Genomic DNA, 17,958 nt, shown 5'->3' with positions numbered 1-17,958 from the left:
GTACACCGTCGGGTCGGTTCCTTTAACACTTCATCAATCAAGTGTGTCATGTCTGGACCCATTCTGGCTAGAAGAGCGCACAAAAGACGAGGACGAAGTAGAAAGTAGAGAGCCGTGGCAGTAATACACGAACCTATGCTACAAGCACGACCATGTGGCCCTGAACAGTGCTTGCACTGCACGAGCGTTTTTTCTTGGCAGGGACGCTGAAATCCCGGAGCTCGCGCTTGTAGCTCCTGCTACGCTCACACTTATAAAGACACTATTTGTGGGTTCGTGGAACATCAGAAAACAGTTCTATAGCAAAATATTAAAGTGGGCTAGCTGGATATGCACTTTACAAATAAATAGCGCGAAGGACATGTCAAGTACACACTGACGGAACAAGCGCTAACTCACAACTTTCGGTTTAATACTCATACAGAAGACGAGAAAGAGGTAGCGTTTCTTTCCCTCCCAGACATAAATAAAAAGCGAAGTACAAAGGACAACACCCGGCTGTGATGACCTATATTCACCGGGTATCGCACAACATAAAAAGGTGGCTTCCAGGTATGACAGCCCTGTTGTATTTTCAGCACCTGGCAAGCTCAAGAAACTTTGTCCTAAGATAAAAAAAAAGAAAACAAAACAAACCCACAGGGACTTCACAATGAATGCGATCTGGGACGCAGGCAAACATATCTACGTACCTTGCCAAAGCCATGTTATAGAATAATAATAAAAATAATAATCTTTCACCTGTGGCAAAGTAAACGTAAGTCAGTCAGGCCGCTGCGTGAACACCAGGTTACGGGAACATGCTTCTTCACTCAAATCAACACCAACGGGACACCGTGCACGGAAGAGACTGTAACTGCAAACCGATACTAACATTGACAAAGGTCCTTCGAAGGTTCCGTGAGAAGAGATCAAGGGAACTATACTTCGTTTCACCTCATGTGCGAGCGAAGGCAAAGCTGGAAGCGCGAGCACGAAAGCTCCGTGCGTTCAGGCTTTGCTCGAGCGCGCGAGCTGGGGAGAAATGCAAAAAGCGCTGGTCTCGCGCTTTTAGCTTTGGCTCCGCTCGCAGATAAGGTGAAACGAAGTATAACTATACGAGGCGAGGACCATCAAAATAAACTACTGTCAGCAACGTCCCCTTTCTTTCTGCTATTTCATTTTTTTTTCTTTTTTAACGTAACATTCTCTTTCTTCTTTCTTTATCTTAATTCTCAGTTGTTTGAAAGTCACTTCCTCTTCCCATAAATTTCATTTTGGGAATTTTTTTTTGTTGTATGCCTAAAAAAAAGAAGAGAAAGAAACGCCACCTCTTTCTCGTCTTCTGGATGAGTATTGAAACGGCAGTTGTGAGTTGGCGCTTGTTCCGTCAGTGTGTACCTGACATTTGCGCTATTTATTTGTAACCGTTCTGTAGGTTGCAAAGCACACAGTCTAGCAAACTTTTACGAACTAAAAAAAAAGACATGCAATTATAATAGAGCAAATTACGTTAAGGGCACAGCTATGTCACGGTCAAAGAGGGTAAAATAACTTGGGCCTCATATTCGAGGGCGGTCCAAAGTGAATCCTTTGATTGCCTTGAATAGGTAAATAGGTCTCGTTAATTTCGCACCAACGACTTCACTAGAATGTGAATCTTCTGTTTGCCTCACCGTCCACGTCTGAAATGCCCAGCAGTTGCTTTTAATGTGTTATGCTATTGAGATCTTGGGTCGTTTATTTTTATTTTAGTGACACATCGCAGGAAAGTATATTACGTATAAAATTAAAGGCGCTAACAATAGACAAGGATAGTAAGTAAGGCAAGCAGGACGAGCGCTCACTATCAGTGGAACATTGATTGAGAAACAGCTAAAGCAGAAAAGAAAACACCAATAGAAAACACAATGAACTCATGACGCCTCAATAAAATCAATCTATTTTTGGTGCGGATAAATTAAGGGCTGGCTCACGCAGCCTTCCGTACCCTCTTTTTTTTTATAGCATTTGCTTCTAGCACTACCCTTGCTACCTTTTCACGGGCCCTCCCCGCAATCGTGCTATCCTAAAAGTTGGCTTGGCACGAGCAATATCTCAATGAAGAGGTAGATGTCACTAATATTTGTGGTTGTGTGGATATTTATACAGCGTGTAGTTGGTCAGCCATTTCGAAGTTGTGACGAGTTGCTCGTTGTAGATGAGCAATTTAGCCAGTGCAGTACAACCGCTAGCCTGGGGTCTTTAACGTGCACCACGCAGTACTGATACACGACCGCACCCCGGTGCGATGCTCATCCAGATTGAAACTGGCAGGGGTGGGGAGAGGTAGATGTCCTGTTGTTGATCGCAGTGATAGGTCAGGCTCGCGCATCTCTCAATTCGCACCGTCCTGCCTGGCCCAGAGCCACTGAATGAGCTGCGCTTAGGGTATCGGCACTCCGTTCCCCGACATTGTTGTGGGCGCCGCCATTTTGGTTTCTTTGCAGAGCAAACGCAACTGGCGATCGTCATGATTCAAAAGTGCGACTTCCTCAGCATTAGATTCGGTGTTATGAAGCTCATGTAATATTGCTTTGCATGTCGCGAACTGTTTAAACATTTCTGGATGGCTGAAAAGTGTTTCCTGTGATTTCAGATAATGCTTCAGATAACTGGCAACTATGATTTTAAGCTACAAAATAACCAAGTGTCGTTACTCTGAAGCGTAGCTTATTTAGTGGCACGAGCCTGGCCGATGTACACCCCACCGTATATTATAGTATATTACGTCATTTTCTTCGCTATTTCATATCGGGTATCGCGTTTTAAGTATATATATACGCCACGTCAGGTCCGTGACACGACTCCTGTAGCTCATTAAAAAAATATTGCGTTTTCGGGTGTGTGTATAATATTTTTTTTCAGCTTCCATAATTGAAACGGAGTAAAAAAATTAGAAACAAAAATTAAACAGATCGTCGCTGGGTTTATTTCAGTGGCGTCTCGAATTTCTGAACGGAAGATGAATTTTCTCAACGTAAATTGAAGAAACAGTTTAGGCACTGTATAGGCAGCTTTTTAAACCTTGCTACTTTTTATGGGATTACACTTTACGTTTGGGGGAGGGAAAGGGGGGGGGCTGAATATTATTGACAGCGCGATGATGAATAGGCATCGCTAATTTTTGTTATTATTAATTTTGTCTTGCATGCGGAGGTTTTTTTGTTTTGTTTTTTTGCGCGGGGTATATGGTGTTTCAAAAACACACTCTGAAGAAAAAAACAAAAAAAAAATCTGGTCGTAAAATAACCTTTAGGGTTTTTTCGGCTTGGCCACATTTTGCAACCTAAAAGTTCGCTTAAGCACCCCCTAAAAGGGTCCTTTGTGAATACATATGAGGGATACTCTTAAGCTCCCTTTTTTAATGCGAAAGAGTTCCTCATCGCCCAGTTGCCCTTCTAGTGCGCCAGGGGGCGATAGTGCTTGAGGGGGAACCGTTATTCACGAGCTGAAAGGGTTCTTGGGGCGTAGAAGTGCCTTTCAAGAACGGATGTTTTTAGAGTACGGACGAATGTGAAGGAACGCACGTATATTTTTATTGTCTTAAAAAAAAAAAAAAAAAAAACACCTCTTGTTGCTTGCACTAACCTATACTGACACGTGTTCAAAGTATACTCCGCTTTAAGAACACACTTCTGTGTCAGCAGACTGCAACGTTACTAGAGGCGGTCTGTTTGGAAACTCGCTTCCCGGCGTGGCGCCATTTCGTAGAGCGCGCGAGAGGTGGCGCTGGGGTCGCCTTAGAATCGACTCTCGGCGGTGTCTCGTTGTCGTCGTTGTTCCTCGTGTTTTCGCTGGTTTCATCGGTGGCTTATCGTAGACTCCTAAGCGTTCTTTTCTGGTGCCGGAAACGTTGAGTCATTCTCTAATCAATGAGAAAGCATGCCGGCCTGCTGGGCTCCCGACTGTCGCAGCGGGTACGCCTCACATGCGTCAAAGAGTGACGAGAAGCGCCACTTTCATACCGTTCGTAAGGATGCTGTGCGCCCGAAGGTATGGCAGACGCGATCTCTAAAAAAATGTTCTGGCTCACATAAAAGAAAAAAAAAAAAAAACTTTTTAGCGATTTTCATTTTCAGCTCGACGACATTATCGTCATTACCCACAAGTCATCAATAGGCAGACGGTTTTGATGGCGCAGCCTCGGTGGTTCTGCGGCAAAGCGCCGGCCTACGTATCCCTAGGTTACGGATTCGAATCCCGGCCGAGGTGCCCGCAATCTGACAGAGGCTTATTGCGGAGAAGGCGCCGTGTAACCGAGCTGTCGGTTGCACGTAACCCCATGTGGTCCAAATTAATCCTCAGTCCTCCGCTGGGGCGTGCCAGACATCTTTTGTTGATTCGGTTCGTAAAAACCCCAAAGTTAATGTTGTCTTGATGGCCAGAGGCCATCAAGACAAAATTACTTACTTAAAAACAGGATGCTGTGCCATGTCTGTGCCTGAATGTACCCGCACTTCTCTTGAAACCAGCCACGAAAAGCAGCAAACGAAAAGCCCTTGCCGATCGAAGCGTTGCTCTGGCTGTGTGAGTTACTTAGAAACGAAAGGCTATGTAAGCTTACTTACAGAAGCTGAGGCTTATGTAAGTAAGACAAGCGGTGAAGAAGGTGGCCTTTCATAGTAGTGTCTTCACTCAAGGTGTTTCATGCAAAGACTTCACGTGTCTACTCTTGTAAATAGTTTGTAAATAATTTTATTTCTGAGTGCATTAAAATTGTGACGAGTACTTGAAATGTTCCTGGTATGTGAGTCATTGAGTTGAATATAACGTTATTACAATGACTTACACATCTACAATATTAAAAAAAATCTACAATATTAAAAAAAAAGTGGATTTACAACTCGAGGTTGGTATCCTTTCAAAATTGATGCTTGCTGGAGGAGGATTCGCAGAGGATCTGCTGGAGCACTCCACGCTGCGCGGGTAGAACCGATCTCGCGTAGAGGCTTTAATTTCACAGCAACGCCAGCGCCACTGTTTCGCCAGCTACCGCAGCTACAGTGTACCGAAGCCGGCCCTCTCTCCTCCCGTGAATGCCCCTCGAGTTCCCAAACTGACCCCCACTAGAAACGTTGGCAGACTGTAACAAAGATCTCCCCACTCTTGTCAAAATGTCCCACCGATCTTTTAACAATTAGGCGGCGAAAAAAGTGAGACAGCAAAGGTTTTAATGAGGTCGCTTGAATGAGCAGTTATTTTATATATTAACGATAGAAGTAGCGCATAAGTTAACCTAGGACAAAGGAAGAGAAGACCAAAGGCTGCGCTCGGTCTTGTCTCTTTTCTTACCTCGTCCTCTTTTTATTAGCTTTTTTTTTGTAGAGGAAGAGTCATTAATTAGCCCGCCCTTCTTTATCTTCTAGTCTATACAGTTTAGTAATAATTAGAGAAAATGTATGCTTTTGTCAAGCGTACATGTACGCCATTGTCAAGCTTTGAAGCAGTTTGCTCTTTGGGCGTCAAAAGCACTTTCCTCCGCATTTGATATCATATATGACGAGAGTTTATTTTGCAAAAACAACGGAAAAAAAGAGAAAAGAAAAAAAGGTTTGCCGTTACATTACTACACAGTCCTAGGCTTTGTCAGAGGAGTACGTTTAGGAACGTTTAAACAATCCTTATTTTAACTTGAACAGTTTTTATTATGTTCCGATGTTTTGACATGATAAAATAGATCAGTAAGAGTCATTAATTACAAATATGTAGAACTAACAAGAACGTTTTATTTATTGCAGCATTTAGAAACGAGACACAATAAGGTATAGTGGACAAACGTTTTTTTTTTACCGCGGAGCTGTTAAGGTATAGTTTCCCCAGTATCGTGTCCATTAGCAAACAAATGATGACACTAAGCTCTGGACAGCTACCGCCATCTCTAAACGACGGCGCCAACCAGTCAACCGGCTTGCCGCTTGTCTGGTTACCGTCGTCGCTCACAGATGGCGGCAACCTCTCCAGCCTTTCCACTCTGACTTGCCGACTTGCTGCCGGCCATTACTTCCTTCCCACCATAGAACAGTTCGCTGGTCTTCCTTCTTCACCAGAGTGGAAAGGCTGAAAGATTTTTCAGAATACTGTCCTTTTTTTCTTTTATGTTCCATGTTTTTGTATATATTTTACATTAAAGTATAAAAAAATTTCAAAAATCGACAGAACAAGGAATTGACGAGAATATAATTTTATAGTTTGTAATATTATAAATTCTCTCAAGTCTGATTTTCTGTTTTAGTCGAATGCCATGCCATCGTCTCGTACATAGTTGTGCATACATCTGCTCTTTCTGCAGCCTTTTTTTTTTTTTTTTTAAGTGCTCTCTAGTTTTTTTTACGCGATTTGACAACAGCGACGAAATGGAAAGAGAACACTAGAACTAAAGATTCTGCAGGAATAAGAATTTATTTATGAGCGCTTATTTTGATTTCGAAATCTGACACAATGTAAAACAAGTTTATGTATAGGGAAAATAAAGATACTCTGAAGTTGTATTAACCTAACGAGTGATGGAAAGGAATACCAAAGCAAACAAAGTAGTAAAGTACGTGGGGGAGCTACTCAAAACAACTTCACGTATTCGCCTATAATTGAGAAAACCCCTAACATGACTAGCTATTCCAGGCCTTTATAGGGTCTGGAGCCTCGACACCGAGCTTACCCATCTCGTGTCATGGTGTACGCAAATGACGCGCCACAAGACGCGTACTGTAGCGCGCAGATGATAAACTCAGGGCAATCAGAGCGGCAGAAACGCTACACGCGGTGGTTCCCTCCCCGTAGATTAATGTGAAGCGAGACTAGCCGGAGCGATTCAAGTTCACACAGAGCTCAGTTTGCGTTATATTCGTACAACGACTTTTACGTGGCTGCCATTTTCACTGTATGTTTCTGAAGGGCGTACATCATGTGCGAGAATAACCGACGCGAGCACCGGACCATTTCTCTAAAAAGTGTTAATTATTTTTATTTATTACGACTTTATGCGCCATGCGGTAACTGTAGATTTAAAGGCAATCATTATCGGAGGCCGAACTAAATTATGCAACGTTCAATAAATGCCAGCGGGCGTTGAGAGGTGCACTGATCATTTTCTTCGTGTTCGTCGCCGTATACCGAAACTGTATACGCTGGAGAAACTCTGCGAGCGTTGCCAACGATGATGCCCAGAGAAGTGCCACACTCCTGACAGACATATTGTGGTCTATTTCAGCTGTGTGTTGCAAAAGCTCCCACCAAAGGCACTCCGTTTCACATTTAGTCCAAAAGCAGCTAACACTACAGTGTTGGCTGCTTTTGGAGTTGATGTGAAACTGAGTATACCCATGACAACGGCTAGGTGACAACTAGCAAACTCGGCGTCTTGGCGTCTGGGCCAAACGATGCTAAAATAATTTACGCGAGGCGCGACGCAGTTGAAATGATCAGCCAGTTGCGAAATTTTACGTCGTTATTTTAGAATTTAAAGACTCTTATTAAGGCTAGTAGCGTCGTGAACGGTGCTTATTCGGGGCATCAACGTATGCGTAAAATTTGGGGCTCATCAACACCCTACCCTCTCTTACCCTCCACCGTCTCTTAATCGTGCTGTGTGACATGCGGTATACTTTGTCACGCAGTGTACTACAAAGTTTGGCCCACCGTGGTATGGCCTGTCTTGTGACTGCACGAAGTTTAATTTTGGGGCTAAACGCCTTGTAGAGGGTGCCGGAAGTATGGGACGACAGCAGCTCTAAGTGTAGCGTTTCCGGAGCTCCGTTTGTCATCGCGTTTCAGCGCGTCGTGCCGTCAACCGTTGTGCGGGCTACGGTACTAACAGCCTTCCAGCGCCATGGAGGTGGCATAATCGGCATGGTAGGCCGGGAACTGGGCGTACTCGAGGGCGGCCAGGCCGGAGTCCGCCCTGGCTTGCCAGTGCTGCGCCGGTGACGGCTGCCGAGGGTCGCCCGGATCCTTGGGCGCCTGCTCTTCCAGCCGGGCCTTCGAGACGTCGGGTGGCGAGCTTCCTGTGTTCACCGCCTCGGGATCGCACACGAACTTGTACACGTACCGCTCGCCTGTTGGGGAAGCTCCGTTGCATGACTATATGATCTTATTACAGAAGCGGTCACTGTTAGCCAGTGTCGCTGCGGAGGATTTTGGTTACTTGTAACGCTTTGTCTTAATTATCAGCCGAGAAAGATTACTTTGTACGCAAGAACTGCGAGGCTAGCGCAAGAGCAGAACACCACGCGAATATTGCCACTCCTGCGCGCTAGCGCCTCATAGTCACTCCAATCGCGACTTCCTCAAATGAAACTTTTGCTCGCCTCCATTAGGGCAAATCGTCTCACGAAGTTAGATAACTTTGATAAATAATCGTCACGACCCTCTGTCGGGCCTTCAACTCCTTCCTCACAAAGGCATTTTCGGCAGTTGGATACTTTATACCCATGTTACGAATAAAAAAAAAAAAAAAAAAAACAGGGCGCGGGAAGGTTAAAAACGGTTTTCGTGTAAGGCTTGTCAGATTATGAGGCGCTGGAGAAAACTAACCTTCTACGTTAAGTCCTTATTTCGAACTATTTTTGTTCGCGTTCCGCCCATTGAAAAGCATGCGGAAGCGCCTCAGCACTAAGCTCGTATCACTGCGCCGCTGTGTTCTTCCGCAGAATAAAGGCCGTCTGCTTTCATAATCTCATCATGGCAACGAACGCCTAGTGACCTTTTTGGACGGTGCGTATATCACTGGGATGCGTGTTAACACTCCCCGCCTGCGTTCACGCCGCTTCGCGGCAACAGTCTGCCAGTTGCTCATTACAAAACTATTAAACTTTGGCTAGCAGGCGACGTTCGGAAAATGGCGTCAGCTGTTGCTGGCTTCACGCGGCGGTACCGTCTGTGCTTCCATTCATTCGGCGTTCGTTGCCATGGTAACAGCGATCAAAGCAGGCGGCCTTTATGCTGCGGAAGAACACTGCGGCGCAGCGATACGAGGTGCGTACTGAGGCCCTTCACGCATGCTTTTGAACAGGCGGAACGCGAACAAGAAGAGTTCGAAGGAAGGACTTAACGGAGAAGGCTGGTTTTGTCCAGCGGCTCACAATGTGACAAGCGTTACAAGAAAAACATGTTTCTAAACCGAAGTTTTGAGCTAGATTTTTTTTTATTTGTAACAACATAAGTTTAAATTAAAGTAACAATAAGCCGGCATTTTCATGTGTCAATGTTCGTAGCAGTATTCGAAAATAGCTAAGCATTATTGAGGGCGTTCGTTATGTATATCGCTTGCCTTTTAAAAGCTATCGCAGACTTTCTAACAAGGCACCTCGTCGGTATAGTAAAAGGATCCAGAATAATTACATTCGTCGAGGTTCCGAAAAGGCCGCACGTACCCACCTGCCACTTTCTGCATGATTCCCTTCTCGTAGTAGTACCTCAGGGACCGGCTGAGTTTGTCGTAGTTCATGGCTGGCCTGTTCTTCTGAAGGCCCCATCTCCTGGCAACCTGATGGGTGCCACGAAAGAAAGAGGAGGAGAAGAAAATACATTAGTTGTGAGGGGCGAATGAGGTTTTACTTGGTGAAATGCACACCTATACTCCCTTTCACATTACGTTCGTCTACAGCTAACCAAGCAGCGCGAGCCGGTGGAATCCATCACCGGCTAAACCCAGAAAAAAAGAGCACGATATCACGGCACATTTACTCTGCGTGAGTGGTGTAACTGGTGAGAGCAAATGCTCAAAGACGATGGCCACCATGACGGTGCACTTTTGATGCTGCTTGATTGGATCCTTGAGATGGTAGCGTTGGCTGCAGACGGCCCTTCGTACGAAACGGAGCATAGATCTCACAAAAAGGAAGCAAAGAGCAATGGACATAGTGTGTAAGGGTTCGCAGGAGAGTGTATCTGAAGGACGGAAAACGAAAGGGGAATAAATCACGAAGGGTTAGTAGATAAGCGCTCAAATATATTTTCGTACATGTTATTTTTTTTTTATTTATTTAGATGGCGTAGTTGATGAATTTTGGGCGCCAGCCGGAAAATGCTGATTGAAATATGCCGACAACGAGAATGCAAACTCCGTTTAAATCGAATCACGCGGAGCTCCGCTTGTGTGTACACTTCTGGTAGCTATAGCAGAGTACACTGTAAATTGGCGTCTCATGTAAATATTCAAAAACTTGCTACAGCGAAGTTTTATTTCTTGTGTCCTGTCTTACGTTTATCGTTAATAAAGTTGTAACCGGACCTTATAAGCTATATTACCTTGAATGACGTAACTTTCACGCAAAGTAAATTTTCGCAAATTTCGCGACTCGAAAAATATTGCGAAAAATTGTTAACCTGAATGTATCAAGCCATGGTAACAAATACATTGGATCCCACTCCCAGCGGCGAAATTTTGTGCCTGCGAAAGATTTCCGAAACACGCACATCGCAAAATATCGAGTCTTAAGCCTAAACATATTTCTAGAGAAAATGATAAATTCACAACTTTTACCTCCTACGCGTTTTACGGTATCGACAGAAATGGACAGAAAGCTACATCTTCATCAACCCCACCTTCTATTATCAGGTCGGCGGATTGCAACGCGCGCTTATTTTGGGTCAGCACCCTAATTGACGCTCTCGCTCACAGATGGCGCAGGGAGTCTGAGATTCATAAATACCGCGGGTTTCCAACCATGGAGTGCTTCCAACCACGGGTCGGACCGGTGTCACCTCCTCTGGGTGGAAATGGCAGTCACTCTGGTAATTCATTTCGCGTAGAAAATGATAGTTTGCAACACAAACACAAATAAAGCACGAAGTCACTACGCATTGTTTCCACTTGATTGGATCAGTTGGCGGTTACGCACTTATAGGAACATGAAAAAAAAAATATCGTGATGTGGTGGTTTTCGAGATGGTTGACTGGCACCATTGACCCGCAGCGTTGGCCGCGCATGCAATGGCACAAGGGTAAAAAAATTAGGTGTTTTGATGTCTGATGTTTTTTGCCCATGGCCCTGTTGGTTTGTAAGGATGGCCGGGGAGGAGAAAGCAGACGGAACACTAAAGAGAGAAAGAGGTTTCCCCGTCTTTTCTTCAGCGTTCCGTCCGCTTCCTCCTCCCCGGTCCGTCTTAACCTCGCCGTACCTCCTTGAGTTGATGTTCGGGTGAAATGATTAAGGTTCAACTCAGCTTATTTTCTTAATTGAATCGGCTTTCTGCCAAGTCCTTTGAGTTCTTATGCGTTTGTGTAAAGAGTGTTCTCCCTTTCTTTCTTTTGGTTGGGGGGGGGGGGGGGGGGAGGGAGGGGGCAGCGAAACCCTATATAAAGACGAACTTCTGTGAAATAAAACTCAGCTGTGTTTGAAACTTTGTGTGTTGTTGTCCTTCACCTTTTCCCCAGCGTCGGGGGTTTGTCTTAAATTATGTTAAACCTTAACCAGCTCGTTTCCGCCCTAACTTTTCGTTCATAAAAGCTCCTCAAGTCACGCGACAACGGCTATATTTTTTGCAACGCTTAGCTTTACTATACTTCGTTTCAGCTTCCATCCGAGCGCAGCCGAAGCTACGTGTGGCCGGAGCCAATCACGCGCCGGCAATAGGCCACACGATCTCGCCTGCACTTTTGTATAACTCCGCTGCGCCGCCGGTCGGCCGCGCCGCCCGCGCTCGCCGAATATTTCGTCTGCTACGGGTGTATCAACGATATCGTCTGCTACAGGTTTAAAAAGTGCCCTTTCACGTTCTGAAACTTAGTCACAGGGGATGTCATTACGTAGGCTGGCCGCTGGCATCTGTGTCCGAGCTTTCCACCTGTTCGGCATAGTTTCGAGTTGTAAGTACACGTTGGAAGGTCCCCGATGACCCGGCCGTTGATGTTTCCTTGTATTGTTTGGATATACCAAAGCTCGAGGCGCAGTCCTTTCCACCAGCTTCTCGGCGTTCAATGTGGTCGGCAGGTAAAAGGGTGCCCTGATTTCGCCGCGTATCTGAATTGTAGTGGCCCGGACGCTTTGCTTGTTTACAACGCATTCGCGGTACGACGCGGCCGGAGTCTCCTGCCAAATTTGAAAGTAGACATTCATTACGACTTCTCGCGCCTGACGCCCAAACGTGCTTTTGCGAAAGGGCGTTCTGAAGCGCCTCGATGAGGAAAGCAGCGAAGCACATGATTCGGCGATTACGGGAACGAAATCACACAGAAAAACCGAGCGCTGCAGCCGTGTTGCCAGCGGATATACATGTTTTCACCAAACCACATGCATTTACATATGTTAATAGAAACATAAACTCCAGAGATTTGATTCCTTTAGTTGCAAATCATTCTTAGCAGTACACATCTGGAACATTGTGCAGTTTTTTACGCACAAAACAGTTATTTTAAAGAAATTACTTTTGTGAACTACTTTGTGGTGCGTAGGAATGCTCTTCTCGAACTTGCGAACCGTCCCTCAGCCTTTGGCTGCGCTCGGACGGAAGCTGAAACGAAGTATAGATTAGCTCAGTTGTGGAACTCCCGCAGAAGTAGGTACCCCCCCCCCCCCCCCCCCCCCCCCTGTTCCTTTTCAAAACTGTGGATTCCATGAGTACAGTGAAGCGCCATCTTCACGCTATGCTTCAAAATATAATTTTTCGCCAAGGCGCCGTGATCTTGTTGTCGTCACTTCCATTATGGGCGAAAACATTGTTTTGCCGTCGCCACGCCAATAGAAGGCATTAGGACCATAAACGTAACCGACACACATTCTCGTTTCGCCTCCCCTCTAGTTTTTTACTATTTGCCGGTTGGAACGTTTTGATATTTTTTCGTCGCCCATACCGGATATGCCTATTGGCGGGCGGGGGGGAGAGTAAGCGGAAAAGGTCTTTATGTGATACACTCAAGGAGGATAGAAGGGTAGGGGAGGGCATGACGTCAGCCGCGTAGCCTCCACAAGCCATGCTTCCTTGACGCCTCGCCTCTCTCTCATTTTCCTCCTTACTCTCCTCACTTATCAGCCCAACATGATCGCATCACGTAGCTAGCCTTCGTCTAGCCTTCGTTCTGATAAAACCTACCGGACGGAGCGCACGCAAGCCTGCAAGGAATCCTTCTGCAATCAACCATCCATCTCGCACGTGACATGTCACGCGCACCAATCACCAGAGAGATCTGCGGTCACGTTGGGCACAATATCGTTTAAACTCTTTATGACTAGGCTTCACAAGTATTGCAGCGTGCCCCCTCCTATAGTCGGTTACAGGTTAAGAAGGTAGCGGCAAATGCCCCTCAGAGGGAATCATATATCCCTCTGCCACCTTCGTATCCAATAGCGTCCCATCGTTTCCGTGACGTCGCGGCCAACGCGCGAGGGGGGGTCTTGCATTTTGTACATATTTGCTTTATCTTTCGACTTTGACTTAGCATTGTGGAAGCCACGAGAGGGAGATTAGAGTTTTGCCCCTCCGATGGAAACAAATACGACTTTCGGGGATTAGCTTCCCCTCCGATGGATACAAAGGCTGTTTTCAGGGGCTCGGTTCCCCCCGCAATGAATACAAAGGTCGCTTTCTGAAAAAGTGGGATTGGAGACAAGTGGGAATCCATTGAAGCGGAACAAGGAGCGTTTCCAGTGAACTCTTCTTTCGACTGCGGAGAGATTTGAAACGGGCGCATCACGCTTGTGGGAGGAGCTTCTCCTACCTTCTTGACTTGTGTACACTGTAGTTACCTTAGCACACGTTCGCACAATGGTGTCGCATCGAACGACGGGAGGCGGACCGTAGGGAGAGAGGGGGGGGGGGGGGGGAAGGGCGGGAGAATGTAACTGAGTTAACCTCTAAAGTTAGGAGCTCTGCACAAGACACCTGACATTGCGTCGATTGTGACTTCATAAAAAGTGAGAAGACAGATGAGCCGACTGAAGTTACGCATTCTAATACCGGAGACGAAGGATATATGACACAGAAGAGAGGACACAAGAAGGATACGTCATAATTGAAGACCCTATTCTTTTCTGTTATCATCAAAAGGGGAAAAACAAGTTCCTGTTCTGTCTTTTTTTTTTTTGTCATGCCTTATTCGGGATGGAAGTGATATTTGCTTTATGGTAGAGGTGCGTAAGGTTCTTTGTCAGAGACTCACTTAATGCGTCTTTTTATTTAGTCATAGAGCGAAGTTGAGATAGTTTTTTTATTCTTCTCATAGAATTTCGAATGGAAGGGTATACAACCACGCTAGAGCGAGAAGTACAAAAAGTTCACTTTTTCCTGTGAACTGCGTGCCGAAAGATACGAACGAAGTAGGGAAACCTACGTCAAATATGAGCGAAGGAATTATAATGCAGTTGGATCTTTTCACCCGTCCTATTCCATAATCGTCAAAAAAAAAAAAAAGCATCAAAACAAGCGCAGTAGCGTTCCAATTTCGTTCAAATAACCTCTAGTGAACTCAACGGGACATCTGGTTTCCGTGGTGTAGCGGTTATCACGTGCGCCTCACACGCGCAAGGTCCCCGGTTCGATCCCGGGCGGAAACAGTTTTTTTTTTTTTTTTTTTTTTCCTAGTTTATATGCTCTTAGGTTGATATTCGATTTAGTCTCTCACGTTCTATAAATCATAAATTACTTTTGTTAGTTTTTTTTTTTGTTTTTTTTTTCGTTTGAAGCTGTAAAATAAAAATAATGATCCGAAAAAAAAAAAAAGACGCCAAAGATGCTTTTTTTTTTTTTTTTTTTTTTTTAAATAACAACCACGAAACCGGGGAAAAAAAAACCCCAGGCAAAAAGAGACAATACAAAAAAAAAAAAAAAACAGAAGAAAAAGTCACAAAAAACAAGTAAATAAAAATGGCAGCGACTTTTACCTTTTAAAGTCCTATGATGCATGAAATGCAGTGCTTAAAAAGCAATTATTTTGATTTGTTTAGACTTAAGAGAACTATATATATTTTTGTAGAGGATAGGTTCCGTCACGACGTGTCACGTGACATAAATTTTTTCGTTAAATTTAGCGAGGAAACTACATTTGTGTATAGCTCACGTGACGTCAGGTTACGTGACATCGATTTTCCCGCCAAATTAAGCGGGAAAACTTAATTGGCGTATACGCCACGTGACGTCAGGTCACGTGACATCAATTTTTCCGCCAAATTTAGTGGGGAAACTGAATTGGTGTATAGGTCATTTTACGTCAATTTTGCCGCTAAATTTAGCGGGGAAAGAGAATTGGTTTGTAAGCCCCGTGACGTCAGGTCACGTGGCGCCACATTTCCCGCTAAATTTAGCCGGGAAATTGAATTCCTGTGTAGGTCACGTGACATCAATTTCCGCGCTAAATTTCACGAGAACTTCTCGGACGGACGAACAGATTTTTGAGATCGGGGGGTAGCGTCAAAGTGCGTTTCATGCATTAAATAATAGAACCCTAGAGGCAACTTGCAATCTAGAACGGAGCTCAGTGGTAAAGAATATACCACTTAGAAAACAATTCCTCCCTTTAAACGTCATCACTAGTGGACCTCCCAGCGCCGCCTAGCTGGCGTCAGCGTCGTCACCCGCGCCTCCTGCATCGTCTCACAACGAGCGCGACGCCAGCAGACGGCGACGCCAAGACGTATACGCGTTTGCCTCTTTGACTCTCGTTGAGCCTTTGTGTTGTTTTGCCGCTTGGGGCCGGTCGTGGATCCACTAACGATGACGTCACGCGCGGGCCTTCTTCCTTTATGTGGTGTTAGGGGCGGACGCACCTCTTCGGGGTCGGTGAGCTTGAACTCGAGTCCCCTGCCGGTCCAGGCGATACAGGGCGCGTTGCCAGGACTCCGGAGCAGCGCTGCTAGAAACTGCCACAGCTGGAGCGAGCCCCTGCCGCCGCCGCTGCGACCGTACCCTGGGCGCTCGTCGCAGAACGGGGCGCACGACGTCGCCGAGGGGAGCTGCTGCTGCTGCTGCGGCTGTTGTAGGGGCGACAGGGAGTGGCCCGCGCACGGCGGGGACACCGGAGGTGACGGAGGCGGCTCGAACTTCACCGGAGACCGAACTGTCGATGAGGATAAATGGGGCAGGTAGAGTGAATCCGGCTAGTCTATCTGAAGACGTACTCCTTTTGGTTTATTCTCTCCGCAGACACACTGGTTATACATCGTAAAAAAGACACGGAGTTCGTTGCGGAAATATAATAATAATAATAATAATAATAATAATAATAATAATAATAATAATAATAATAATGTTTATTGGGTGTTCAAGAACAGCCAGTAGTCTTTTTGTTGAAACACCAGGGAAACATTGAGAGAAAGACTAAACAAGAGAGGGAAATCAAAGCGTAAAGAAACAGAAAAAGCAACACGAAGACAATAAGACAAAATAAGTGAAGACACACATTAGTGCAGATAAACACACTCAATCAGTGCACAGAGGTACACCCGCAGGCGATATGAAGGTGAACGCCGGACCGTCGACCAGTCCGTGCTATCAGCGCCATGACGCGGCTGCCGTGGCGGCTCGCTTTCTTATCGCCCTCTTCGCCGAGATTAAGCGCTTGGATCAAGTGTTGTTCTCAGCTCTGCTGCTACTCCACGCAGAAAGCGCGAGGATTGGGAAAGGAGCCTTTCAGACGCTATCTGTAGACAATGTGATTTAGTAGTTTTTTTTGTTATGATATGTGCTAAACCGGTAAGCTGCGGAACAAATCAAAAAGTAACTTATCCTTTCTGTTTCTTAGAAAGAACAGTTATTAGCGTTCGAAGTTATTATACTTCGTTTATGAGCCGAAGGGCCAATCAAACAGTGAAAGAGGCACAACGTCGTGGCGTGCTTTCTGCAGTTGATAGGACCAGCCGGTATTCGCCGTTCCTCTGTGCGTGCTCCTCTGCCGGCTAGTTCTATAAAGCGCAGAGAGCACGCCATGACGCTGCTCTTTTTGCGCTGTATGATTGGCCCTTCGGCTCCTAACATAGGCCACGCCTGGAGCTAAACTCAAACGAAGTGTAGCGTTCACTCATGAATGAAAAAAGCGGTTGAGTCACTGAGAAACCATGCCGAAGAACGTCCATGCCGAAGAACGTTCAAGTGCAATGTGCAAATCATTTGCCGGCAATGACGGGGGCACGTTGCCCACAAAAAGCGATGCCGAAATCGAAACCCACTTCCACGCTTTCTGCGGGGAGTAGCATCAAAGCTGAGAACAGCGCTCAATCCAAGCGCTTAATCTCGGCGAAGCGAGGTATAAGAAAGCGAGCCGCCACGGCAGCCGCGTCACGGCGCTGATAGCACGCACCGGTCGACGGTCCGCCGTTCACCTTCATATCGCCCTGCGGGTGTACATTCACCAGTTCGATCCAGAAACAACCTTGGCAAAAAAATAAAATAAAAAACACTATCAACTGCGTTACATTAGCCTTAACGACGCGCGAAGACCTGCCATGCTGTCATTGAAAATGTCTAGTTTTTCGGCAAAGTCACAATATTTCAATTGCCATCCGGGTGACAGGGTTCAACATATTTGCTGCAGGGGGATAAAATGTGCTACTATACACAGTGGTGTAGTGGGGCACACGCAACGAAATAGAGGGTAAAATCTCAGGAGAATCAGTCTAACCGTGTAAACATTTCAAGAGAAATAAAATGTCAGCAGAGAGCCTGCGGTGATACAAAGTTTCGATGTTGTAATAGTTACAGACACTGGAATAATTGTATGGCTCGTATTGCAGGTAGCGGAAGCTGAGAATGTAGGCAAATTTATTTTGAACGCAATCAAGTAAAGCTTCATTTGATCTCGTCAACCTATTCCAGACTACAAATGCATATTCCAAGCGGGATCGGCAAAGACTTTTAAAGAGTGTGATAAATACAAAAGGCTGCGAGAATTCACTCGTTATGCGGCTGATCGCACCTAGCGTTCTCATAGTAACAAATGGTGTCTCTACGTGAGAGCGAAACTTTAAATTTGAGTCGAAGTAAACACCCATATCTCGAATTGTTTCAGTA

The 17,958-nt window shown here is 45.6% G+C and overlaps 1 protein-coding gene and 1 non-coding gene across 2 annotated transcripts; one reads left to right on the top strand and one right to left on the bottom strand.

Moving 5' to 3' along the window:
• Positions 1-6,312: 6,312 nt before the first annotated feature.
• Positions 6,313-16,397, bottom strand: LOC8041976 (ETV5-related protein Ets96B; the record flags this gene model as incomplete). Its single annotated transcript, XM_029967792.4, has 4 exons — positions 6,313-8,072; positions 9,394-9,502; positions 15,720-16,009; positions 16,370-16,397. Coding segments are annotated over 4 exons (672 nt in total), but the record flags the coding sequence as incomplete, so codon positions are not given.
• On the top strand, positions 14,438-14,510 carry Trnav-cac. The gene has a single exon. It is a non-coding gene; the product is annotated as a tRNA-Val (tRNA).
• Positions 16,398-17,958: the final 1,561 nt, after the last annotated feature.

Source organism: Ixodes scapularis, unplaced genomic scaffold, assembly GCF_016920785.2.
Source record: "Ixodes scapularis isolate PalLabHiFi unplaced genomic scaffold, ASM1692078v2 PGA_scaffold0__279_contigs__length_252992795, whole genome shotgun sequence".
NCBI classification, from domain to species: Eukaryota; Metazoa; Arthropoda; class Arachnida; order Ixodida; family Ixodidae; genus Ixodes; species Ixodes scapularis.
The sequence above is the reverse complement of the archived record's forward strand: the minus strand, read 5'-3'. Positions and strand labels throughout refer to the sequence as shown.